The sequence below is a fragment of the Bos indicus genome, chromosome 4 (assembly GCF_029378745.1).
Source record: "Bos indicus isolate NIAB-ARS_2022 breed Sahiwal x Tharparkar chromosome 4, NIAB-ARS_B.indTharparkar_mat_pri_1.0, whole genome shotgun sequence".
NCBI lineage: Eukaryota > Metazoa > Chordata > Mammalia > Artiodactyla > Bovidae > Bos > Bos indicus.
In genome coordinates, this window is record NC_091763.1 from 103,317,424 (window position 1) to 103,344,316 (window position 26,893).

Here is a 26,893-nt window from a genome sequence, read left to right on the forward strand (position 1 = left end):
AGTTCTTGTCTGTTTTTCCTATCCAAAAAGAAGCTGTTAACATCCATTATTCATTATACCTCAATTACTGGTATTCAGATTTTCCCCGGTATAAATAAGGCAATACAAAGTTGTTCTGTTTTTTCTTTAGCCGTTGTAATTTGAAAATGAAAATAAGGTCTCACCTTCAGCAGAGGTAGGGAAGGCAGGAGAGGGCTGAGAACAGAGGTTTGGTGGCAGAGGCTGACTTGGAGGGCCAGGCAGGGGACTGCCAGTGGAGTGAGTAGTGCTGGGGCCACAGGTGAGCAGGACTGTTCTGAACTTCAAGGTGGGCCTTCATGTTTTCCAGGTATCAGCAGAGACCAGGATGTCAGAGGTTTGGGGTCTAGAAATACACCAAGGGTCAAACCAAACCGACAGCATAACAGGGTTCAGGCTGCAAGTAAGGCATTCAGACTCGCAGAACTGGGCTATCGGTCGAGGATTCAGCCAAGGGAAGCCTTGTAGGAAGCACCCACACCTGAATCTGCTGATACTGCTCTGGGAGAAGCTGCTAGGGTCACTCCTGTACCTGGGTACTGCTGACTGCTTGTAACAGAAGACCCAGCTCCAGCAGCCTTATACAAGGAGATCACTCAAAACTCAGCTGCTTGAGTTCCATGTGACAGCTCCATTCTCAGGGTAGCACCAGATAACCCAGATGAACTGTTCCCAAACCAGCTTCATCTTGCCTGACACACGGAACCAAAACGCTGACATGCCAAGGTTTAAGGCAAAAGAGGGTTTCTTGGCAAGTCAGCTGAGTGAGGAGATGGGAGAACAGATCTTAAACTGGCCACCCCAAAGGTGTCAGAGTATTGATTGGATGATGAGTTATGAAGCAGGGCAGCATGCCTTGCCTTGGAAGAATTGACATTGTTAAAATACCCATTCTACACAAAGCATTCTGCAGGTTCAGTGTTCTGTCAAATTACCCATGACGTTTCTCACAGAACTAGAACAGTCCTAAAATTCATATGGAACCATAAAAGATCAAGACAGATGGAGTAGAAGGTTGGTGTGAAGGTTTGGTTTTTGTTTGGTTGCTTGGGGTTTTTTGGGGTTTTTTGGCTGCACTGGATGACTCTTGGGGTCTTAACTCAGCGACCAGGGACCAGACCCAGGCCCCCTGCAGTGGTAGCGTGGAGTCTTAACCACTGGACTGCCAGGGAATTCCCTGTAAGCTTTTATGAACAAAGCCCTATTGTATAGCACAGAGAACTGCATTCAGTACCCTATGATAAACCATAATGGAAAAGTATTAAATGTGTGTGTATAACCAGATCACTTTGCTATACAGCAGTAATTAACACAACATTGTAAATCAGCAGTACTTCAATAAAAAGAAGCGGAGGTGTGGGGTGCACGGGGAAAGGTGATTGGAAAACGTGCAGGGGTCATTCTGCGCTAGTGGAACTCAGCTACAGGCCTCTGCAGGTTGGAAAGGTCACCAGGCAGGTGTCTGAGCGTGCTCCGCTGGAGGTGGGTTGGGGGGTGGTCCTCGCCAGCCTTAACCAGTTCACTTGCACCAGGTGCGGTTGAGACTCCCAAGTGCCTGGGAAGGAGCCCAGCCAGCCATCTTAGTGTTCAGGCTCCTGGCCTCTTGGGAAACATACAGATGTTAACCGTGAGCAGTGAGGCAGGTAAAGCAGATTTGACTAATCCTCATGCACCATTTCAGCCCACTGCATCTTTGGATCATTCTTCAATCTTTTATTTAAGTGTTAAAAATTTAGTTTTTTGACTGTACCACATGGCTATGGGAGCTTAGTTCCCTGAATAAGGATCAAACTCGATTCTCCTACAGTGGATATGCATTTTCTTAACCACTCATCCATTGAGAAAGTCCCTTGTTCCTCAGTCTTGAGGAAGGAATGGCAGTGCCCAGTCTGAATACTTTTTGCTGGTAAGGGGTGTGTAGACCTAACAAGGACTTAGTAATGAAGCTGTTAGCACTCATTTGAAAATACTCTTACTCCTGATTTCAAGTTAACATTTTGACCCCAATAAGCAAACGGCACCTATGTGCCAGCTGTCACAACATTTATAGGCCAAAGTTGGTCATCAAAAAGATGTACCTTGGTGGGGAGGGGAGGGTAAAGCACACAGAATGTAAGTGCGAGACATATTGATAAACTTCACACATCAAGTCAGGGGTCAGTGGCTTACTTTGACCTAAAGTGCCTCAGTTGTTAACCAGTTTAGCTGAAACACTTAGATGCTAAATATGGAAGGGACATGGGCAGGGAAGATTAAGTATGATTGCTACAATATTCTGACCAAGTGGACTCTTAAAGGGGAAGGACACCCAGGGTTATTTGAGGACACAAGGAGAGGACCAAGTTCCAGCTTCCGGGGGACTGGAAATTGGGTTGATTAGTCCAACCCGACCTTAACATCTGAGGGCTCTTTTCCTAAGTGTCTGTGAAGGTAGAGGTGGTGGAAAATTGCTGACCAGCATAACTAAGGGGTCAGCATGATCAAATATATAAAAAGGTTTGGAGTAACATGTCCAACAGCTAGAGAGAGTCCCTGCTTTTGCCAGAGTCTGAGAAATCCTAATCATTGTTCTTCCAAGCCTGGGAGGTCAAAAGAACAGTCATTCTGGTAACCTAACAAGTTACTAAAGTAACTTACCTTCTGAAGAATTTTAACCAAAGCCAGCACTGCAGCAGTCTTGTTCAGCTTAGTTTCTTTCTCACAGCTTCTTTCTGGAAAGCAACTTAAGATCTGCTAGGGACTCCCTTGCCCATTCAGAGAAGTCAGTGTCAGGGCTATGGAACCAGACAAGGTTTGGATGACCTTGGGCAAGGTTTGTTTCCCTTCTGCAGCAGGGTCTCTTTTTCCCATTGTGTTCATCAGAAGGTCTAGTCCAGCAAGGATGGCACTGGTCTTCTAGATGTTTACCCTTCTAAGATTTCAGGGCAGAGGTTCATTATCTCCTCCTCTAAGAGTTTCCTGGGGAACTTATGCCTGCCAATACAGGGGACACCGGATCAATTCCTGGTCTGGGAATATTCACGTGCCACAGAGCACATAGCTGCTTCGGGGAGGCACTAGTCCAGGCACCAGTTAGATCCTTGGCACTTTCACTGACAAGGGCCCTGGTTCAATCCCAGGTTGGGGAATAAAGATCCCACAAGCTATGTGACTTAAAATCGTAGCTGCGTCACATGAATCTTCCCCATCTGACGGTCTAGAGACTGGAGACCAGGCTTTTCAACATTTCTCCAGACACCTTAGTTATGAACGTAGTCTCAAAGCTAGATATTTGAAACAGAGTAAGTGGCCCCCATATTGATCAGAAAGTCCAAAAATTGATTTATTACTGTCCTAGTCCTGTGAGGTTCTATATGCTGGAAATTGATGGACTTGGCAGGACTTAGGGGAGCCCTTGGGTTCCTTGGTCTCTATCATTCTCAGCTATCTCAGCCATCTGATGTGCCACTTGTCTTACTATCTTCTTCCAGAGTCTTCCTTAGAATGGCACAATCTTTTCTGGGGTCCCTCCTGTTTGAAATATGCACAGTGGTGGTGGGGGGTGTCTTTTTTTTTTTCGGTTGTGCTATGTGGCATATAGGATCTTAGTTCTCTGACCAAGAATCAAGCCCACACCCCCTGCAGTAGAAGTGTGGAGTCTTAACCACTGGATCGCCAGGGAAGTCCCAGAGGTCTCACTATTGATTGCCCCATTCACATAGAAGCCTGGGGCCTCCTACCTTTTGCCAAGTGCCTTGTAGGGTCTTCACCCTGGTCCAGCTCTTCCCTCTGTGAAGACAGAGTGGCCTGTTTCATTCTCTTGTTCTCTTCTGAGCCTGCCCTGCCATTAGAAACTGCAGGCAATCTCAACAGTTTAAGACATAGTCATTCCAAGAGCACCTTCCATTTTTTGTGTATGGTAGAAGGTGGGGGGCGGGGGGGCACTCTGACCAATAAGTTTTATTAACCACCTTTAAGTTCTGGGGCCTCAGGGTCTGTATCTGTATAATGCCTCTTAGCTTTGAAGACCTTTGCTAGAAATTCTGAAAGACCCTCATTTGGGTTCTGTTTATCTCTTGTACTTTTAAAACTTCTTCATTTGCGCATCCCTCTTTGAATCAGTCTCAACTTTTGGCCTATCCCCAGCATTCACATCCCACTTATCATCTGCTGTTGACATAGCCATGCTCACAGCCTCCCACACCGGCTTGTCAGGGCTACATAACTGCCTCCTCACGAGTTTTATCCAGCACCATTCTGCGATCTTCTGAAATGAGAAGGGTATTGAATGAAATTCTGAACATCTGCCCAGGTCGGATTTGGAGTTTAAAAAAAAAAAAAATGTTTTTTTTTTCTTTGACGAGAAAAGAATTCTTCCATTCTCTCTGCTTCATCTCTATAAGTTGGCATATTGTTCTTCCAATTAAACCTGAAGTTGAAAGTGAGACTGGACCCAGATCATCCCCATCAGCTGCCCGGTCTCAGCATTCACATCCCCAGTGGGGACTTGCCTTGTTGGACGCTGCCCCACCTGAGTTTGCATAGCTCCCTGGCCCAGTCAAGTGACAGGTATGAGAAGGGCGAGATCACTCCTGTGGGCCCCTCAGAGACCGGAGGGCCCCAAGCCTGAGGCTGTGCTCAGGGGAAAGAGCAGCAGCCGCCTTGGGTAGGGTGAACAGCAATCCCCCTTTCCGTTAGGATTAAGCAAAACAGGTTTCTCTGCCTTCCCTTCCTGTTGGACCATGACCTGACGTCTTTGCACAGGTTTATTCTGATTCAGTCACTGTACCTAAGGTACTTCATCCCATTTTTCTTCCCATTTACAAAGTAAATCCAGTTGCAGAGGGATATTGTAAATGCAGGATCCATTTACAGGCCATTTTGCTCAGGAATCTACAGGATATTGTGGTCATGCTCTGTTACCAAAAATTACCATCACTTTCTTTTCCATGGATTCATACCTGAAAGTCTCCCAATTTTGGAAAATGCAGTCTAGAGGGCTGCAAGGGGGAACTGAGTACTTCCCGTTTTGAAGGGGCTTTGCTTCCAGGTGGTCTCAGTAATGAAGTCTTTCTAAGGGTCCTTGCTGCCATTACCAAGCTCAATCCCCAAGTGTCAATTCTTTTATTATTTACTTATTTTTGGCTGGGCTGGGTCTTCATTGCTGCACACACGGGTTTTCTCTAGTTGCAGAGAGCGGGAGCTACTGTATGTTGTGGTTCACGGGCTTCTCATTGCGGTGACTTCTCCAGTTGCGGAGCGCAGGCTGTGGGGTGCTCAGGCTTAATTGCTCCATGGCATGTAGGATCCTCCCAGGCCAGGGCTCGAACCTGTGTCCCCTGCATTGGCAGGCAGATTCTTTACCACTGAGCCGTCAGGGAAGTCCCCCCAACAGGCGATTCTGAACAACTGAAACAATAAGATGAAGATGGACAGAGACAAGACCCAAACAAGATCAGCAACCAAAAACCCTTGGCCTCCAACGCAGGTAGAGGGTACCTCAGCAGCTGTGACTTTTGTATTGTCTGCCAGAATCCTTCCAGGTAGATGGGCCCCCAGCCCATGACCTGGTCAGGGTTATCGGATGGTTTAAGCACTGCTGGATTTCTTTGATGCGGTTACTCACCCACAAGACATCTTCCAAACTAGCTTCTGTGAAATGAAATGTCGGTGGCACCTGGCAGGGGAGATTCAGGGGAGGTCCTGGAACAAACGGACCAGGCAGCTGCTTGGACCCATCCGTGGGCTCTCAGTTCCAACCAAGGGCCAACAAGCATAAAGTCCACCTGGGCTTCCCCTCCTACCAGGCTCCACAGATGTGTTACCAACTCAATGTGTTACCAACTCAGCTTTGTCCTGCCGCATTGCACAGAGAGCCAAACACTGAGATGCCGAGTTTGGGGACAAAGAATGGGTATATTCCAGCCAAAAGAGGAGATGGGATAACAGATCTCAGATCTCGAATCTGCCTCCCAGAAAGGGAGGGGCTCAGTGTATATACAGGACGACGAAGAGGCAGAGCTGATGAGGGATGGGGAGAGGAGACAGGAAAGAGGTGCAGGAATCTTCCTGTGCACAGGTGCAATGAAGCTACAAGGAGGTTGTGGGAGCGGGCACCCACTCATGCTGGGGGAGGTGGAGGGTGGGTGGTTCCATCCAGCCTTAACCAGCTTAGCTGAGGCTCCAAGGTCCCGGAAAATAACCCAGGCAGACACTGTTCAGGCTACCTGCTGCTTGAGAGAACACCGAAGTGTCCTTGATTAGTGGAGACAGGTGAAATGGATTTGATCAATCATCACGTACCATTTCAAAACCATTGCTCCTGTGTCTGTAAAGAGCAAGGCCATCTTTGCTTAGGTCTATGGCCCAATTGAGTCAAGTTCCCATTTGGAAACCAAGCAAAGTGGACAGAGTTAGTGACATCCCTAATTGACTTCGGTCTGGACTCCTGAACCAAACACTGGCCAGAGGGCTGGGACCACACGACGAACGTTAGGCTTAGATGTATCAGGTGCCTCCCAGGTTATCGCTGCTCACCTCCACCTGCAAACTGGCATCACTGCCAGACCACACGGCTGCTCCACGGTGGCGGTAGGAGGTTGGAGCTTATAGGGAGAAGCCCAGTATCCCCAATGATTCCTTTGCCTGAACACACACCCGTACCATACAACCCAGTAACCCTACTCCTAGATATTCAAGAAAATTGACAGCTTCCTTCCACACACAGACTTACATTTGAATGTCCATAGCATTGTATTTATAATGGCCGTAAACTAGAGACAACCAACTAGAGAGATGATAAACAGATTCTGACATCCCTACAAAGAAAGGAACTCCTATCAGTAAAGGTGGCAACCTGAACATGTCCTTAAAAGCTCATGCTGTTGCTAAAGAAGCACACAGTACATAATGTACAGTTCATGTGAAATCCCAGAACAAGCAGTTTGCCTGGGGCTGGAGGTCAGGAGAAAGAGCACTGACCACAAACGGACAGGAGGGAACTTCCTGGAACTACTCCATGACTTGACTGGCAGTGGTTTGGGTGCCTACAGTCTTCAGAAGGTACCCTCTTGATTTTTCATTTTTGGCCATACCATGAAGCCTGTGGGATCTTAGTTCCTTGACCGGGGATCGAGCCCATGCTCCCTGCAGTGGATTCTTAACCACTGGACCACCCAGGGTAGTCCCAAAAGGTACTCTTGAGATGAGGTTATTTTCTTCTTTGCAAAAATATGCTTTTCCTGGTGACAATATGGACTCTTAGACAGTGTGTCTCACCAGGAAAGCTGGTTAAAAACCTGACTTGGGGGTCGGTACCCACCCCCTGCCCATCTCAGGATGAGTTGTGTGTGCTGCACTCTGGTGACTTCCACAAGCGAGGTGGCCTCTGAGCTCTACCGCAGAGGCCGCTGTGACCTGCTAGGCCAGCCTGTGTCAGAGGCTGTTCTCCAAAGCTCCGAGAAACAAGTGGGTGCCAGTGGCAGTGTTACTAGTGTGGTTTTCAAACAATAGCAGTTGGCAGTGCCTGGTGGGAAAAGAGCCTAGAGAAACTACTCAAGAGGAATTCCATGCAGACCAACCTGCTGTGTAACTTTTCCAGCTTCCATTTAGTAGAAAGGGAAACACACGCTCTGAAGGTGAGGTGAGGCTGAAAGTTGTGAAAACGTATCTTGATGTAAGAGATAATTACAGGTTGTAAGAAAAGGCATTCCAGTCACAGGAACCCTTTCTAAAACGAGTAGTTCTCAAGCCAGGCTGCACATCAGTCTCTTTAGGACCTTTAAAGCATTTCACTTTCTCTTTTTATCGAAGTAGTACACAAATACAGGTTTTTTAATTAATTATTTTATTTCTTGGCTGCATGGTACAGCAGGAGGGATCTTAGTTCTCTAACCAGAGATCAAACCTGACCCCTCGAAGGGGAAGCTGGGAGTCTTAACTCCTAGACTTACAGGGAAGTCCCAAACAGTATTTTTTTTTTTGAACTGAATATGGTTTTAATAGTACTAAAGGATGTATGTTTTAAAAAAAGAACAAACATCAGTCCCCTTGTAATCTCACTCCTGTTCCTTAGACATTTAAGCTTTTTAACCTTAAGTGTACAGCTTGATGAATTTTTACACGTGTATCCACCTAACCTCACCCAGATCAAGATCCAGACCATTCCAGCATCCTCAAATACTCACTGGTACCTCTGTCCAGTTAATACTGCCTTGCCTCAAGACAAGTACTGTCACCATCAAATAGTTTTAAGGTGACCATCTGAAATGATTTTTGCCATTTCATCTAGTGAAGTGAAAGTCACTCAGTCCTCTCTGACTGTGACCCCATGGACTGTATAGTCCATGGAATTCTCCAGGCCAGAATACTGGAGTGGGTAGCCTTTCCCTTCTCCAGGGGATTTTCCCAACCCCAGGACTGAACCCAGGTCCCGCATTGCAGGCAGATTCTTTACCAGCTGAGCCACCAGGGAAGCCCATTTCTTCTAGTACTTTCTCCATAATTCTAAATAATAAGTGTACACTGCTATTCCTTGGTTTGCCAACTTTGGACAGTAACTAGGAGCTTCCTACTTTGGTAGATCAAACTTCACTCATTTACTCACCTTCCTTACCCACTGACGGAGAAGGCAATGGCACCCCATTCCAGTACTCTTGCCTGGAAAATCCCATGGATGGAGGAGCCTGGTGGGCTGCAGTCCATGGGGTCACGACTGAGCGACTTCACTTTCACTTTTCACTTTCACACAATGGAGAAGGAAATGGCAACCGACTCCAGTGTTCTTGCCTGGAGAATCCCAGGGATGGCAGAGCCGGGTGGGCTGCCGTCTACGGGGTCGCACAGAGACACATGACTGAAGCGACTTAGCAGCAGCAGCAGCAACTTACCCACTGAAGCTGAGAAACTCTCAGGTTTCTACACCGCAGCACCACACCACCCACCCTGGGCACCTGGGTCCTTTAAGCACCACAGGTGATCCTAAGTGGCACTGAGCCCAGAAGGCCCCAAGCCGGTGGTGACCCAGAAACTGACATGAAACCAGCCTGACAACGCCAGAATGTTTGCCAAGAAGGGCTCTGATGATAGTTAAACTAGGACACGTCATCAAGCTCTGGACTAATTTGTAGTTGGAAGGAAGTCATGAGAAACACCAGCGTGTTTCTAAGATTTTTACTGATCATCATGTGTGTTCTCATGGCTCTCCACCCCTTTCTCCCAGGCAGCCACACACTCTGTACAGTTAAACTCGACCAGTAGAGCTTTCCCTGAGGAGTGCGGGCACCGGGCCTGCCTTAGAGGAAGGCTGGTTTGCACCTGATCGGCACCATAAGCAGGGCAGGCAGTCTCTTTCCTTTGGAGGAGCCTCTCCAGCCTGGAAGGGCCTCCCAGGTGGTGCTCGTGGTATAGAATCTGCCTACCAAGGCAGGAGGTGCAAGAGACGTGGGTTCAACCTCTGGGTTGGGAAGATCCCCCTGGAGGAGGAAATGGCACCCCTCACCCCAGTGTTCTTGCCTGGAGAATCCCATGGACAGAGGAGCCTGGTGGGCTATAGTCCATGGGGCCTCAGAGAGCCAGACACAACTGAATGAGCCTGTGTGCATGCGCGTGCACACACTCTCCCTTCCCCCCACTTTGCTGCCATGCCCTTCAACCCGAAGACCCTCACTGAACCTCAACTGGGGAGCATCTCCAGGCTGTGTTCCCACAACTGTGAGAGGCAGGGCTGCCTCGCGCCTCCCCACATTTCTGATTGCTTTTTCTCACTCAGACCCCAAGCTTTGCAGCAGCTTCATCAACCAAGAGGGGGTGCTCCCTTGGTTCCCCTTGCCTGGATGGCTCTGTCCTCGCCACATCCTCAGCCTCTGGCATCAGCTGGGCGGACGCCCCACCAGCAACCCACCGATGCTGGTCTGCACAAAGAACCTTACTCTCTGCCTGCTCCCAGAGCAGGGATGGGACCTGCTTCCTCTCTCCTCCGAGGCGGCCCTTTCTCCTGCCCCGTCCTCCACATGCTGTGGGTGTGTGGGTGCATCTGACCACCTGGAAAGGGTCCTTATAGCAATGGCGTCATTGCTGCCAAATCCCAGGCATGAAATAGGAGCCTCCCTCTGTAGGCTCAAGAACCCAGGCTGGGATCACCTGTGAGTCCTCTCTGTTCCTCTCGGAAAGGGCATGCACCTGTGAGGCAGCAGGTATGTGAGAATGGGGAATGGCCAGTTTAACGAGGGAGAAACAGGCTTAGAATGCTTTAAAAAAAAACACACACACACAAGGTCACAGCAAATGCACTTCAGCAGCTGGAGATCCAGTGGGGGGATCAGCTTCGGGGCCACGGTGGCTCTCCTCTCCCGTGGACCCCATCTTCCTGTCCCAGGACATGCTCCCTGGTTTGCTGAGGCAGGACTGTTAAGCACCAAGCGGGGAGACCTGGGCACCCCGGTCCAGGGAGGAGGCTGCCCCAGCTCTCAACCTGGCCTCCCCGGGGAGCCACAATCCCCCAGCAGACTCAGGGCTGGCAGAAACCTAAGTCACTTGGTGCCCTTGGCACAGACCCAGGGTCTGGGGGAGGCACAGTCCGAAGCCACCAGCTTGCCTCCCTCCAGGCACCCGCACTCGAGATCTGGCTGGTCCTGGTCTTCCTCTGGGAGCCTGGGGAAGGGTGAGAGGACAGAGAGGCCTTCAGGAGGACGGGCCCTCCTGGCCTGTGCGGCCGCTGCCTGTGTACTGCTGGGATCGCCGCCTGGAGCCCGGGGTCGGGGAAAGCCCTGGGGCAGGAGCCAGGAGGCCGCACCCCCTCCCCCTCGCCCCAGGTGTCAGCTGGGTGGCCCTGGGCAAACCACCAAACCTCTCTGAGAGGCACACCCCTTATCCAGAGAAGAGGGTGACAGTCCTTCTTGGGCAAATGCGTGGGGGACCCAAACAAGGGATGGCATGATGGGGACCAAGTGAAACTGAAATACCCATCCTAGGAGGGGGATGGAGAAGGGGAGGGGGGTGGGAGAGGACTCAACTTGGGGACAGGTGAAGGGGAAGGCTTCAGGGTCCTTCTGGTGCTGCTGTGATGTCACACTGGTCACACAGGGGGGCCAGTACTAGCAAACGGGACAGAGGGGCCAGCCACGGTCACTCACAGCTGGGGTGGCAGGGGGGTCCCATCGATCCAGTGCCAGCCCTGGGGGCCTCGTCGGGCTCCCACCCAGGAGTACTTGGTGACCGGGTGTCTGCTCAGGAAATCCTGAGGGAGGAAAGCAGTGGGTCATTCTTCTCACGTCACTGGGACGGCTCACCTGGGCTTCCATCCCCGTCCGATCCCCCCACCCCGGCTTCCACAAGTTCCCAGCTCCCCAAGCCAGAGACGTGACTCATTTCTCCCCAAACGCCAGGAAGTGGGAAGCTGTCTTGGATGCTTGCTGGTTGACAGGCACTGTGCTCAGGGCTGGGGACCAGAAATGGGGCGATCCCCTCTCGGCCTTCAAGGGGGTAACGGATGTGATCCTCCATCCCCACAAGCAATGCATGATGGGTACTGAGCAGACAGAGAAACGAGGAAGCTCTGAGAAGATGGTGAAAGGCGTGGGGAAAGCTGGGAGCCTACGGAGAAATCCAGGTGACAGACAGCAAGCAGCCTCACTGGGCGGGAGGCTGCAGAGGTGGTCAGGGAACAGATGGTCACCACCACAGTTGCCAGCAAGAATAATAAACTACATTACATCCACTGGGGAAGTATTGTTAAGACCACTAAAGGGGACTTCCCTGGGGTGAAGTGGGTAAGAACCTTCCAATGTGGGGGGACAAGGGTTCAATCCCTGGTTGGGGAACTAAGATCTCACATGCCAAGGAGCAACTAAGTCTTGAGAACCGCAACTACAGAGCCCTCACACTCCAGAGCTTGTGTTCCGCAATGAAGACCCAGTGCAGCCAAAATCAATAATAGTAATAATAAAAGATGTTTTAAAGAAAGACCATTAAAAATAAGGGTGAGTATGAAATCCATGGGGCAACATGGGGAAAAGTTATAGTATGTGAGGGGTTAGAGTCCATGAAAAAGCTGAATTAAAGTTGTGGCCTGATTATAAGAATGGAAAAAAATGTGTACACCCCTGGACACAGACACATGAGGAACAACAAAACCAAAACAAGGATGTGCAGGGAGCTGTTGGAGATGCTTTTTTCTTTTAAATACTTGTCCTCAATGCTATGTTTTTAGCAATGAATTAAAGCAAAAAAAACCCGTGTTTAAAAATGTTGACGGCGGGAGAGTGGGAAAGAGGCTCAAGGGGGAGGGGATATATGTATATTTATGGCTGACTCACGTTGTAGTATGGCAGAAACCAACACAACATTGTAAAGCAATAATCCTCCAATTTAAAAAAAATCTTCAACTCGAAAAAACATGTTTCCATATCCTAAGCCCTGGTGTAGGGAACTGGAAGGGGAAGGGCGGGGCAGCTGTCCATACCAGCCCAGTCTTTCCAGAACATAAGCTGTGCTATGTCACAAGAGCGGTATCATGGTTCCTATTGCTCAGATGGGTAATTCCACTTTAGGGAAGAAATCCAAGAACAGAAAGAGAAAATGAACGTTCTCAAAATTTCCTGCTGCTATTTATAAAGATAAAATGGAAACCACCCAAATGCTCAGCAGTCAGGAAATAACTAGGCAAATTATGGGATATCAACATGATGGAAAATTACAGTGCTCTTAAAGATGACAGGCACACCAAAGACACAGTTAGGCAAGAAAAATGTAAATATGAAATCATGCCAAGTGGAAAAAAGCAAACCATGCCAGCAAGCCCATGGCGCTCACACATGGCAGCACGCACATTAGTGATGACAGGAAGTGGCCTGGCATACGTCTGACATAGACTTAGTTCCTCTCTACCAGTGTTCAGGATGACAGAGACAAAAGTTCTATGTTTGACCCTGGGGATTAGGAAGCAAGCACAGGGACTTCCCTGGAGGACCTATGGTTAAGACTCTGCACTTTCACTGCAGAGGGTGCAGGTTCCAGCCCTGGTAGGGGAACTAAGATCCAACAGGCTGTGCAGTGTGGCCCCAAAAAATAAAACCCACAGAAAGGAAGCACAGAATGATGCCTGCCCCCTTGATGACACTATCTGTCCTTTGGGTCTCAGTTTAAAGGTGACTAGGGACACTGCACGGAACCCCTCCCCTGGATCACTACAACCTTCATAGTTTGGAGCGTGGTATGAGACACTGACCTTGTCAGTTTTCTGCATCAGTGAACTTGGTGAGGACTGGGGGCCTGCCCTATTGATCACTGACCGTGAGAGCCCAGCACACAGCAGACCAGCCCAACAAAATGCACCCCCCAACCCACATGTCCCTGCCAATAACCAGCAAGGACCACAGGTAACACACGAGCTGTGAGGCCAGCCCTGCACCCAGAGCTGTTGGTGCAGACCCATCCCCACCACCCCTTTCAGGAACATCAGCTGGGAGAAGAACCTAAAAGAACTTCCAGACTGAGGGGTGACAGCCTTACCCCTTTTGAAACCCCAAAGACCAGAAGACCAGACTGCACAAGGCACACAGCCATTCCTAGGCATTTTATTTGCTCTCTGGCTGGACTCCACAGGCTGGGGCCCAGGGGCAGGGCTGGAGGGAGCTTTGGAGGGGATGAGAAGGAACCTGGGCTAGCTTTGAGTCAGAGGGCAGGCCAGCCCTGAGCATCTTGCAACTGTGGCTGCAGCAGACGGGCCTCCTGCTGCCCAGCCCCGGCCTCCTGGAAACAGTCACTGCCTAATCACCAGATCTTAGAGCTTCTTCCAGTGCTGAGAAGGAAGCTATCACTGCAGAGCAGCGCTATGGGGCCTGGCCACCCCTTACTCAAATTCTGGTTCTGTGACTTGCAAGTTACGTGACCTTAGGCAAGTTCCCTGACTTTTCAGAGCTTCAGTATTATCCTCTGTAAAATGGGGGATGAGTGCAATTGTGTGGTAGTTTGACCATTCTTTGGCATCGCCTTTCTTTGGGATTGGAATGAAAACTGACCTTTTCCAGTCCTGTGGCCACTGCTGGGTTTTCCAAATTTGCTGGCATATTGAGTGCAGCACTTTCATAGCATTATCTTTCAGGATTTGAAATAGCTCAACTGGAATTCCATCACCTCCACTAGCTTTGTTCATAGTGATGCTTTCTAAGGCCCACTTGACTTCACATTCCAGGATGTCTGGCTCTAGGTCAGTGATCACACCATCGTGATTGTCTGGGTCGTGAAGATCTTTTTTGTACAGTTCTTCTGTGTATTCTTGCCATCTCTTCTTAATATCTTCTGCTTCTGTTAGGTCCATACCATTTTTGTCCTTTATCGAGCCCATCTTTGCATGAAATGTTCCCTTGGTATCTCTAATTTTCTTGAAGAGATCTCTAGTCTTTCCCATTCTGTTGTTTTCCTCTATTTCTTTGCATTGACCGCTGAAGGTTTTCTTATCTCTTCTTGCTATTCTTTGGAACTCTGCATTGAGATGCTTATACCTTTCCTTTTCTCCTTTGCTTTTCACTTCTCTTCTGAAATTTCACAGCTATTTGTGAGGCCTCCCCAGACAGCCATTTTGCTTTTTTGCGTTTCTTTTCCATGGGGATGGTCTTGATCCCTGTCTCCTGTACAATGTCACGAACCTCATTCCATAGTTCATCAGGCACTCTATCAGATCTAGGCCCTTAAATCTATTTCTCACTTCCACTGTATAATCATAAGGGATTTGATTTAGGTCATACCTGAATGGTCTAGTGGTTTTCCCTACTTTCTTCAATTTCAGTCTGAATTTGGCAATAAGGAGTTCATGGTCTGAGCCACAGTCAGCTCCTGGTCTTGTTTTTGCTGACTGTATAGAGCTTCTCCATCTTTGGCTGCAAAGAATATAATCAATCTGATTTCGGTGTTGACCATCTGGTGATGTCCATGTATAGAGTCTTCTCTTGTGTTGTTGGAAGAGGGTGTTTGTTATGACCAGTGCATTTTCTTGGCAAAACTCTATTAGTCTTTTCCCTGCCTCATTCCATATTCCAAGGCCAAATTTGCCAAGCCAGGCTTCAGCAATATGTGAACCGTGAACTTCCTGATGTTCAAGCTGGTTTTAGAAAAGGCAGAGGAACCAGAGATCAAATTGCCCACATCTGCTGGATCATGGAAAAAGCAAGAGAGTTCCAGAAAAACATCTATTTCTGCTTTATTGACTATGCCAAAGCCTTTGACTGTGTGGATCACAATAAACTGTGGGAAATTCTGAAAGAGGTGGGAATACCAGACCACCTGATCTGCCTCTTGAGAAATCTGTACGCAGGTCAGGAAACAACAGTTAGAACTGGACATGGAACAACAGACTGATTCCAAATAGGAAAAGGAGTATGTCAAGGCTGTATATTGTCACCCTGCTTATTTAACTTATATGCAGAGTACATCATGAGAAACGCTGGACTGGAAAAAGCACAAGATGGAATTAAGATTGCCGGGAGAAATATCAATAACCTCAGATATGCAGGTAACACTACCCTTATGGCAGAAAGTGAAGAGGAACTAAAAAACCTCTTGATGAAAGTGAAAGTGGAGAGTGAAAAAGTTGGCTTAAAGTTCAACATTCAGAAAACGAAGATCATGGCATCCAGTCCCAGCACTTCATGGGAAATAGATGGAGAAACAGTGGAAACAGTGTCAGACTTTATTTTTCTGGGCTCCAAAATCACTGCAGATGGTGACTGCAGCCATGAAATTAAAAGACACTTACTCCTTGGAAGGAAAGTCATGACCAACCTAGATAGCATACTCAAAAGCAGAGACATTACTTTGCCAACAAAGGTCCGTCTAGTCAAGGCTATGGTTTTTCCAGTGGTCATGTATGGATGTGAGAGTTGGACTGTGAAGAAGGCCGAGCGCTAAAGAATTGATGCTTTTGAACTGTGGTGTTGGAGAAGACTCTTGAGAGTCCCTTGGACTGCAAGGAGATCCAACCAGTCCATTCTGAAGGAGATCAGCCCTGGGTTTTCTTTGGAAGGCATGATGCTAAAGCTGTAACTCCAGTACTTTGACCACCTCATGCGAAGAGTTGACTCATTGGAAAAGACTCTGATGCTGGGAAAGATTGAAGGCAGGAGAAGGGGATGACAGAGGATTAGATGGCTGCATGGCATCACTGACTCGATGGACGTGAGTCTGAGTGAACTCCGGGAGTTGGTGATGGTCAGGGAGGCCTGGCGTGCTGCGATTCATGGGGTCACAAAGAGTCAGACACGACTGAGTGACTGAACTGAACTGAACTAAAGTGGGGGAGATGTTTGCAATGAGGCCTGAGATCATGTCCACAAAGCCAAGGGCGTGTAGTATACACTCATTAAATGAGGAGTCTCCAGTCTGCTGGGTGGAGTGTAAAGCTTCGTGTCTCATTCCAACATACAAGACCTCATCTGATGTTTGCCAAGGTGATCCTGCCCTTCTCTGTCAGCCCTAGGCCATCAGGCTCTCTCCCTGGGCCTTCCCCACCCAGCTCCACCCATTCCATTCCTTGCAGCTCAGACTCCACTAACCTGTTCCCATTGTTAGCGAAAACTGTGACGTGGGAAAAGCACTGTTTAGAGATAAAAGTTTAAGAGAAGGCAATGGCAACCCACTCCAGTACTCTTGCCTAGAAAATCCCATGGACGGAGAAGCCTGGTAGGCTGCAGTCCATGGGGTCACAAAGAGTTGGACACAACTGAGTGACTTCATTCTCACTTCACTTTCATGCATTGGAGAAGGAAATGGCAACCCACTCCAGTGTTCTTGCCTGGAGAATCCCAGGGACGGTGAAGCCTGGTGGGCTGCTATCTAAGGGGTCTCACAGAGTTGGACACGACTGAAGCGACTTAGCAGCAGCAACAGCAGAGATAAAAGTAAATTCTAGAAATTTGGGGGGCTTCCCTGGTGGCTCAGATGATAAAGAATCAGCCTGCCATTCAGGAGACCTGGGTTCGGTTCCTGGGTCGGGAAGATCCCCTGGAGGAGGGCATGGCAACCCACTCTAGTATTGTTGCCTGGAGAATCCCCATGGACAGAGGAGCCTGGCAGGCTACAGTTCATGGGGTCACAGAGAGTCGGACACGACTGAGCAACGAAGTACAGAAACTTAAGAGTAATTTACAGCTCAAAGGAAAGCTCTGTAAGGGCGGCGCTGACACTGGGCCTCCACTGTGTGTAGCCGGTATGTCTCCAGTTTTGCTACCAATGTGGGGGTGGGGGATGTGATCCTGATATTACCTGAAAGCTTATGCTCTACATCTTAAAATTAAGGTAAACTACTTACCATGCTTTCATACATTTCTTCTTTAAAAACTGTGGTAAAATATACATATAAAATTTACCATTTTTAAGTGTGTGGCTCAGAGGCTTTAGGTTCACTCACTGCTTTATGACCATCACCGCCCCCCTTCATCTCCAGAACTTTTTCATCTTCCCCAACTGAAACCTTGCACCCATGAAGCAACTCTGATTTCCCCCTCCCCCGGCAACCACCATTCTACTTTTTGCCTTCAAACATTTCTGTGTTAATATTTAAATGTTTTAATGTTTAAATGTTTTAAGCTGAATCCTATGATATCTATTTGTGTTTTCATCTTTCTGCACTCAAGATGTGGCTTACAGTCGATGTGTACATTTCAAGAATCTTCTTCCTTCCCCATTCAGGAAACTAAGATCATGGCATCCAGTCCCATCACTTCATGGCAAATAGATGGGGAAACAGTGGCTGACTTTATTTTTCTGGGCTCCAAAATCACTGCAGATGGTAACTGCAGCCATGAAATTAAAAGACGCTTACTCCTTGGAAGGAAAGTTATGACCAACCTAGACAGTGTATTACAAAGCAAAGACATTACTTTGTCAACAAAGGTCCATCTAGTCAAGGGTATGGTTTTTTCCAGTGGTCATGTATGGATGTGAGAGTTAGACTATAAAGAAAGCTGAGCACAGAAGAATTGATGCTTTTGAACTGTGGTGTTGGAGAAGACTCTTGAGAGTCCCTTGGACTGCAAGGAGATCCAACCAGTCCATCCTAAAGGAGATCAGTCCTGGGTGTTCATTGGAAGGACTGATGTTGAAGCTGAAACTCCAATAATTTGGCCACCTGATGCAAAGAGCTGACTCATTGGGAAAGACCCTGATGCTGGGAAAGATTGAGGGAAGGAGGAGAAGGGGATGACAGAGGATTAGATGGTTGGATGGCATCACTGACTCAATGGACATGGGTTTGGGTGGACTCCAGGAGTTGGTGATGGACAGAGAGGCCTGGCATACTGCGGTTCATGGGGTCGCCAAGAGTTGGACATGACTGAGCAACTGAACTGAACTGAACTGAATTTCCTCACCCCTGGGAAACCCAGCTGATCTTAAACCAGTGGCTAGTGAATCTAATGATTGATGGCACATGTGTGCAAGCTAAGTTGCCTCAGTTGTGTCTCTTTGAAACCTGTGGACTGTAGCCTGCCAGGCTCCCCTGTCCATGGGATTCTCCAGGCAAGAATACTGGAGTGGGTTGCCATGCCCTCCTCCAGGGGATCTTCCTGACCCAGGGATCGAACCTGTGAATCTTGTGTCTCCTGCATTGGCAGGCAGGTTCTTTACCACTAGTGCCACCTGGGAAGCACTGAAACTTTCTCCTTTCCTCTTAAACTCTTGAGGAAGAGGAGCTGTGTGTATCATTGGGCTGTGTGTGCTACTGGCACTTTGGCATGTCCCATGAGTCTGTGCCTCCCAACTCGTGAGCCCAGCCTTTGCCAACCAGCCCAGCCCCTCTGCCAGCCGCCGGCCTGTCCTCAGCTGCTCTTTCCCACCTCCGCCTCGGTGCCTCCTGCAGCTTCTGGCCCTCATCCAGAACTCGGGACAATTCTAGAACTCCACAACCATGATATTCAGGATTTTAACTGCTTGAGACCCAAGTCTTCACTTTGGTCTTTTTGCAAAGGGCATTTTGGAAGTTCCTTTTTGAAAAAAGCTTATTGAAACTTTGTGATATATTTTCTGATTATATATACTTGTGTCACAAATGATTGATCCTATGTGCTAAGTTTTAAAAGAATTTAAGATCCATTTGCAATTGGGATAGTTCAGCCCATCTCCCCTCTTGGAGGACCCCAGTCACCGGGAGGTCATTTGTTCAGGTGATATCCAAAGTCATTGTGGACCAAACCTGTCTGATGTGAGGCCAGAGAGCAGGGACCTTTTGCTTCACCAGTTTTCTGATGACACTTGCTGCGCTGAGTGGGTCTCAGGAGATGGGCTGCTAAGTCCTTGCCCAGTTCACCCTCCACCCTCCATCAGCTCCAGGCACTCTCTAGGGACCCAGCAAGTTCTCACTGGCCTTCACTTTGCAGACCCAGCCAGGCTGGGTCTGGCAGGAACCATTATATTCTGATCTCTTGGGCTACCATTCCTCTACCATTTCCCCCTACTTCTAGAGCACACTATTTGTGGAACACCTAGAACATTCCAAAAAGCTGGAAAGAAGAAAAATTATCACTTGTGGCTCCAGTGATAACCATTAGTATACTTCCTTTCAGTACTTTTCATGCCCCTCCCCTGCCCACCTACCCACTTCTCACCTGGGTGTGTCTCAGCAGGGGTAGGGTAGCCTGGTGGGCTGAGCAGAAAGCCTGGCTGGTCTCCCAGGCCTCGGCTTCGGCAACGAGGTAGTAGCACTGCCCCTCGGACCACATCCAGCCCTGGGGGCATGGTCGGCATCTGATCCCTGCAGCACAGAGGGAGACCGGAGGTGAGCACAGGGTAAACTGTACAGAGCTCAGGGTTGGTATGGATGTTCAAATATCAGGGGGCAGGTGCGGAGACATGGAGCTGGCGAGCCTGGAAGGGGAGAGGGAAACGAGCACGGGGGGCGGGGCGAGCACGGGCCGGGGGGGGCGGGGCGAGCACGGGGGGGGGGGGGGGGGGGCGGGGGCGGGGCGAGCACCGGCTGGGGCAGGAGCGGGGGCGGCGGGGCGGGGCAGGTCCCGGAAGGCTTAAGCACAAGCTTCATCCATCATCCATCCGGAAGGGGCTCTAATCCCTTACCTTTGCTCACTGAGCCCCCTATCTTTGTGCATCTGCCCAGGGGGGTGTCTTTTTCTTTTTTTTCCTCAAAAGATTTTTTGGATTTGGCCCATTTTTAAAAGTCTTTATTGTATTTGTTACAATATTACTTCTGTTTCATGTTTGGGGTTTTTGGTCGCGGTGGGAGCTTAGCCACCCAACCAGGGACTGAACCTGTACTCCCTGCGTTGGAAGGCTAAATCCTAACCACTGGATTACTAGGGATGTCTTTTACTAATTTCACAAAGAAGCTGGAAGGACTAGACACCCTGCTGGTGGAGCAGGGGAGGAAAGGGAGGAAAGGGGATGGGGAGGAGAGGGGTGAGGGTGGGGAAGAAGTTCCACACCTGTTTTTGAGGCCAAGGCCACAACAGCCACCGCCAACACCGCCAGGAGCACGGCCATGACTGCCAGGGCCCAGCGCAGGGACCTCATGTACATGGGCAGCCCTGGGAGGAGGGGAGGGGACAACCAGGAGACACAGGTTAGGGTGTCATCACAATTCAGGACCATGCTGAATCCTACAAGAGCATCACACCCACCTCAGCACCCACCCCCTTGGCCCATAACACCATTCAATTTAGGTCCAAACTTCATATTTGGGAGAAAACTGCTAGAAGATATTCCACATCTTAAATAACTAGGAGACACGAGATTCTTTTCAAGTGAGAGAGTTAAGTGGCTAACAGCCATTAACGGAGCACCTGATGTGCCCTAGAGGCAAGGCACCAACAACACCGAGGAGCGGGCAAGGTCCCTGCGCTCAGGTTGCTAATGGGACAGGCAAAGATGCCAGGAGATAAAATTCCACAGGAGAGAGGGCCCAGGGCTAGATTCAAAGTTCAACAGACCCTCCAATTCAAGTTCAAGTCCTGACTCCAAGGGCCCCTCAAGTGTTCTTGGTGTTTTCCCATTTTAATGTTGGACTCACACCTGCCTCTGCTCTCTCGCTCCAGGTCACTGGAGACCACTGATGAAGCATCAGGCAAAGAGTGCTTTGCAGGCTGCAGAGCACTAGACAAATGTGAGCAGTCAGCCGCTCAGGGACCAGGGGACCAGATGGCTGGAATGAGGCTGTGGAGGGGAAAGGAAGACAGGGGACACTCCAGGAGGGAGGAAGGACTCAGAGATAGAATGTGTTCAGAGGTCACATCCTACCCTGTAGACAGACTAACTGGGGAGACCAGAGGGGAACACTTGGAGAATAAAACATAGTCAGTGCTTGCTCACAGACATCGATAGTTATAAGCAGCTTTCCACCCAGAAAGACACGCGCATCTGAAGTCACTGAGCACTCAGGATGGGACCTCGGCCACAACTCCGGTGTGAAATCAATCAGAGCAAAAACATCTTGCTGCAGGGGGCCCTGGACCTACCCAGATCTTGGGGATGTGGGTCAGGAATGTCACATAATCGGTGTGAGGGTCTTAAGAAATCAGTCATATTTCCCAGAGTCTAGAACAGCAGAAGTAAGTCTGTGGCAAATATTTCATTATTTTGAAAAGACCAATTCCATTAAAAAAAAAAAAAGAAGCTACGTACATTGTATATACCCACCATCTGATTCCCTTTTTGTATCTGGTATTGACATCTCTGATGTCTCACCCTGTACTGCTATTCATCACGGCTCATCCATTGTCATTCTCTATATTTTGACTACCTTTCCCAACCCACAACTGAAACACTACCTGCTTCCTCCTGTAGCCAAATCCCACAGCTGGGGTAGAGCCAGTTTGGGGGGACTCACAGTTTATTCACCTGGGGCAGCTGAGGGGCATCATAAAAACTAAAATACACACTTCCAAATACAAAGCTTGCCAGAGGACTCAGAGGGCTCCTGCCACTGAGAGACCTGCAGGTCAGTCTACTTTGGCCGGTGGCCTCTGTCCCTCTGGCTGAGCTCAAGCATGCTGGACACCACTCTCTCGGCTCCACTTCCTCCAGACACTGAGAACATTCTTCCTCTGAATGTCCCCCACCTCCCCCCGCCATGCCATTGCAGACTGCCAGGCCCTTTTGTTTTCTCCAGAGTAAGGACTGCCAGAGGGCAGGGGCAGGGCTTTGTTTCCTCCTATCCTCTACCCCTGACGTGCTGAGCACAATGCCACCAGCACCAGCGGGTTAGACAACCACTGAGATCCAGCTGTGGCTCTCCTGCCCCGACAGGGCTGGGGAGGAAGCGTTCCTGGCACGTGCTCACACTCTGAAGTTAGTGCCATTCATTGAGTATTGATTCACAGAGCACTGCCAGGTGTCAGAGATTTGGTGAAATGTAGGCTGTCACCAGCCATGCCCCGCAGGGCTCGGGAACCCTGAGGATACTCACAAGAGGGATGCTAAGCTGGGCAGCACAAGAGCCCGTGGAGCACAGAATAGAGACACCTACCAGCCTTGGGACCAGATGAGGTGACTCTAAACCAGCACCTAAGGGGGCATATTCTCCATCTGAGGATCCAGCTGTCCCCCCAGTTTTAGGCTGTCTGCAAAAAGTGACTTCTGGTCTGCATGCTGCCATAGAGAACATTCCCTGAGTCTGTGTTTTTTTTTTTTTTTTTTTTAATATTTATTAATTTGACTGTTCCAGGTCTTAGTTGCAGCATGTGGGATCCCAGGGATTGAACCCAGGCTCCCTGCATTGGGAGCTCGGAGTCTTAGCCACTGGACCACCAGGCAAGTCCCTCCCTGAGTCTTCGATTTTTCAGTTTACATGGGGCCAGCGCCTCTGGGACATTTGCCCCCCAAAGCAGTGAAGAGACAAAGCAGTGATGTCCCCTAACTCTCTCCACAGTGGCTTCCACCCTCTCAGGTTCATAAGGAGGGGACATGAAACAGCGGGGTGGCAGCATTACTGTGCTGGGGGTCTGGGCAAGTCCCCCAGCCTGTACCCTCGAGTGCCCTCTTGTTAAGGTCACTAGCTTGATCCCTCGTGGTAAAGGCCATAGCAGGCAGAAACCACACGCAGAGTTCCTCATCCAGGCAGTCTCCCTCAGACCAAGCCTCAGCCAGGTGCTGGGGACCTTACAGTTCTTTGATCCCACACTTCCCAGAGAGCAAGCCCAAAGCACCAGTGTCTGTGTGCACCCTGCAGTATTTTCTGTTAGCTGTCTTCCCCCTCTACCCTCAAAATTCGTCCCCACGCCCCCAGGTTCCTTGCCTCATGCCCAGAGCTCTATTCCCACGTGGCAGCACTCCCTGAGTCTGCCTCGCCCCAGGACACTGCTGACCACATCTTCCTCAAACTTTCTCCTTTTGCGGCTTCTTTGTATCCTGATTCTCTCCCTACCACCTATACTTTTCTTTCCCAGTCTGTGACCGGCTCCTCTTCCTTTTGTTTTTTGGTGATGCATGGCATGCAGGATCTTAGTTCCCAGGTCAGGGATCGAACCTGAGACCCCTGTAGTCGGGCTTGGAGTCTTAACCACTGGACTCCCAGAGACGTCTGACTCTTCTTCCTTTAAATGACATCACTACCTGGAACTCCCAAATGCACCTGCTTATTTCTTCCCCACCTCTTTCCCCATTCTCCACTCTGGAAGGATAACCCAATGAATCCATCACTCCGCTACTCAGATCAGCAACTTGGGGGGTATCCCCACTCCTCCTGTTCGCGCATCTTCATGGGCACAGTGGCCTCGCTCACTAATCCTACCTCTTGAGCCCTCCCTCCCACCCCTGCCACAGATCAGGCCTTCATCATCTCTGGTTGAACAACTGCTATCACCTCCTAAGGTCTGTCTTCCTTCAACCTCATGCCTGTCCCAACCTTCCTCCACAGTGCTGTCAGAGCTCACTTTTTAGTCATTTCCTTGTTACTCCACCCTTCAGATGGTAAAGAATCTGCCTGCAACACAGAAGACCCTGGTTCAATCCCTGGGTCGGGAAGATCCCATGGAGAAGGGAATGGCAACCCACTCCAGGGTTCTTGCCTGGAAAATTCCATGGACAGAGGAGCCTGGAAGGCTACAGTCCATCGGGTCATAAAGAGTCGGACATGACTGAGCAACTTATATTATTAATCTCATAAAAAGCTATAGATTCATTATGGTAGACAGAATAACGTCCCCTTAAAGATGCTGGTAAAGAATCCACCTGCCAATGCAGAAGATGCAGCTTTGACCCCTGGGTCGGGAAGATCCTCTGGAGGAGGAATGGCAACCCACTCCAGTATTCTTGCCTGGAAAATTCCATGGACAGAGGCGTCTGGCGGGCTGCAGTTCATGGGGTGACAACAAGTCAGACAAAGTTGAGCACACACAGCACAGCAGCAAAGACGTCCACATCTTAACCCCTGGGACCTGGGAATATGTTAGGTTACAGGTACATGGGGATTACGGTTTCCTATCTGCTGACCTTGAGATGGATTTCTGGGTGGGTCCAATGTAATCACAAGGGTCCTTATAAATGGAAGAGGGGGACAGAAGGACAGGAGAGTCAAAGATGGCAGTGGGAGGCTTCAAGCAGACATTGGTTCTGAATATACAGATGTCTGTATATACAGAGGTCTGAATATACAGACCATGAGCTAAGGAACTCGATCACCCTTAGAAACCAGAAAAGGCAAGGAAACAACCATCTCCTGAAGCCCCCAGAATGGATCACGGGGGTTGATAACTGGACTTTAGACCCCTGAGCCTACATCAGATTTCAGACTTACAGAACTGCAAGATAATAAATTAGTGCCATTTTAAGCCTCTAAGTTTGTGCCAGTTTGTTACAGCAGCTCCAGAAATCGACTACACTTCTCATGCACAAAGTGTGCTCCCACCCAACTCTGCACAAGTTCCTGAGTGATCAGAGTCGTTGAACTCTACCATGTCCAAGAACAACCTCCCCACCTCTGGCATAGAGCCCCTCGGGATTTGCAGCCTGTCCAGCTGAACCGTCCTTCCTCTCGGCTGGCCAAGCTTTTTAGCAATGTGTCTGTGTCTAGCTCCACAGGGTCCCTGTTCCCGCTGGCTTTCTACCTAGGAGGAGGCTACCACCCGCAACTCCTTAAGCTTTCAAGACTTAGCTGAAGGAAGCTTTCCCATGCCCTCAAGTTCACCAACCACTCCCTTCTGCTTCTGTGTCCAGGATTTTTATATTTAGGATCTTTCTTCTTCCCTGCAAATCCCCACGCCGCGGGGCACGCCCCACCCCCACCCCGCCCCGTCTGGCCTGTTGTCCCCCCGCAGTAGCTGCTGAATGGATGAGTGTTAGGGGCCAGGTGATCCCTGATATATGGGAGGGAAAGAGGAACCCTGGGCCTAGAGAGGTCGGCCAGCCAGAGCCAGGAGTAGGCTGTTCTACCCGGTCGCCACCACCGTCACGTGATCCTGAAAGCCTTCCTCGCGCCTGGAATCCTTCCACCCCTACTTCTCAAAGATGCTGCGCACACTAAGATGGAACGCTTAAGTTCTTAGAGGGTCAGGGAGGGAGAATAGTGGCTTTATTTTTTTACTACCAACAATTTGAATGATAATTACGTAGACCTTAAAGTTATTGGCTCTAAGCCAGAGGGACCGGGTTGGGGTTCCTCCGCCCCAGTGGCTCAACCCCTACCGGGCAGCGCTGCTCCCGGCGCCCGCGCGCTTACCTACGCGCTTTATGATCCGGGACATCTTCTTGTCTCCGTCCAGCTCGGCGTGGGGCAGGAGCACGGAGTCCTCCCGGCAGCGGCAGCGGCACATAGGGGAGCCCGAGGACTCTGCGCGCCCCTCCGCGGGACTGGCGCAGCCCTCGACGTCGAGGCCGCGCTCAGTCCCGGCGGCGGCCGGCGACGTGCCGCGGCCCCACGTACCTCCCGGGGACGGGGTCCGCCGCAGGAGGGTGTGCGCGGGGGAGGCGTGGCGGGAGAAGCCCGGGGACTCGGGCACTGGGACGGTGAGGAAGCGCGTGGAGGGCGCCGGCGAGGGCGCGCGGCTGCCGCCGGCCGTACCCACAGACTTCACGCGCACGTCTACCTGCAGTTCCACCGGGGTCCAGGCGCCCGGAGCTGGCTCACCCGGCGCTGCCTTGGGTATCAGCTCGGTCTCCGGCGTCTCGCCGTCCCGGGGCTGCTCGGCCGCGGCGGGGTCCGGAGACGGCGGGTCCGGAGACGGCGGCTCCGGGCCGGTCGACGCCTGGCGGCGGAAGGCGCCATAGCCCAGGCTGGGTGGCAGCAATCGCAGGGGCGCGGGGCGAGGCGAAGGCAGCATCTTCCCGCCCGACAGGTCCTGGCCCGCGCCCGCCGCCTCTTTGGCGGGGGCCAGACTCAAACTGTTCTCAGGACTCTCAGGGCGTCTTTCCTCCGCGGGATCCTGCGGCTGCTCCAGCTCCGGGACCTGGTTTCCCAAGGAATCCATTTCGAACTCGGCTCCGGCTCGGTCTTCCTTCGACGCCCCCCACGCCGCCCGGGCACCCTCCATCCTGTGCGCAGAGGAGCGTAGAGATGCCGAACGGGACGCACCTGGGCCCAGGTAGAGGGTTAACTTCTCCTCCCGGGTTGGGATTGGTCCAGAGGAGTCGCGTAAGTTGTTAAGCCACACCCCTCCCTGTCTCCACACCCACTTCCTCCTCCCAAACCAGGGCCCGGCTGGGATGGGCTACGGCCCGGGTTCTGTTGGCCACGCCCTTCAGACTCCCTTCTGAGGTTTTACTCAGAAAGACAGAGCTGGGAACAGACTCATCCCAGAGCTCAGACTCTTCTCTCTTTCTTGTCCCTGGTCCCAACCGTTTCTCCCTCTAGCGCTCTGGACTGTGCTGATTTTTGAGAGTTATAGCTTGGGCGGAGAGCGATTGGCCAAGCCTGTAGAAATCCTGGGACCTCAGTAAAATCAGCGAGTCCAAGGGAAATGGG

The 26,893-nt window shown here is 50.3% G+C and overlaps 1 protein-coding gene across 1 annotated transcript; it reads right to left on the minus strand.

The window, feature by feature from the left end:
* Nucleotides 1-26,576, minus strand: KLRG2 (killer cell lectin like receptor G2). Its single transcript, XM_070788227.1, has 5 exons — nucleotides 25,652-26,576; nucleotides 20,424-20,525; nucleotides 19,593-19,738; nucleotides 11,130-11,233; nucleotides 1-10,647 (listed from the first exon to the last, which is right to left on the minus strand). Exons 1-5 carry the CDS (start codon nucleotides 26,460-26,462, stop codon nucleotides 10,527-10,529), a joined length of 1,284 nt encoding a protein of 427 aa, XP_070644328.1. The 5' UTR covers nucleotides 26,463-26,576; the 3' UTR covers nucleotides 1-10,526.
* Between the last annotated feature and the right edge of the window lie 317 nt (nucleotides 26,577-26,893).

Excerpts from the sequence above, each read along its gene's own strand:
- KLRG2 (XM_070788227.1), bottom strand. The coding sequence starts at position 26,462 with ATGGAGGGTGCCCGGGCGGCGTGGGGGGCGTCGAAGGAAGACCGAGCC. Across the intron at positions 19,739-20,423 it reads GGCCTTGGCCTCAAAAACAG|GGATCAGATGCCGACCATGC; the intron begins GTGTGGAACTTC and ends TCTGTGCTGCAG. Across the intron at positions 11,234-19,592 it reads CCCTGCTGAGACACACCCAG|GATTTCCTGAGCAGACACCC; the intron begins GTGAGAAGTGGG and ends TTCCTCCCTCAG.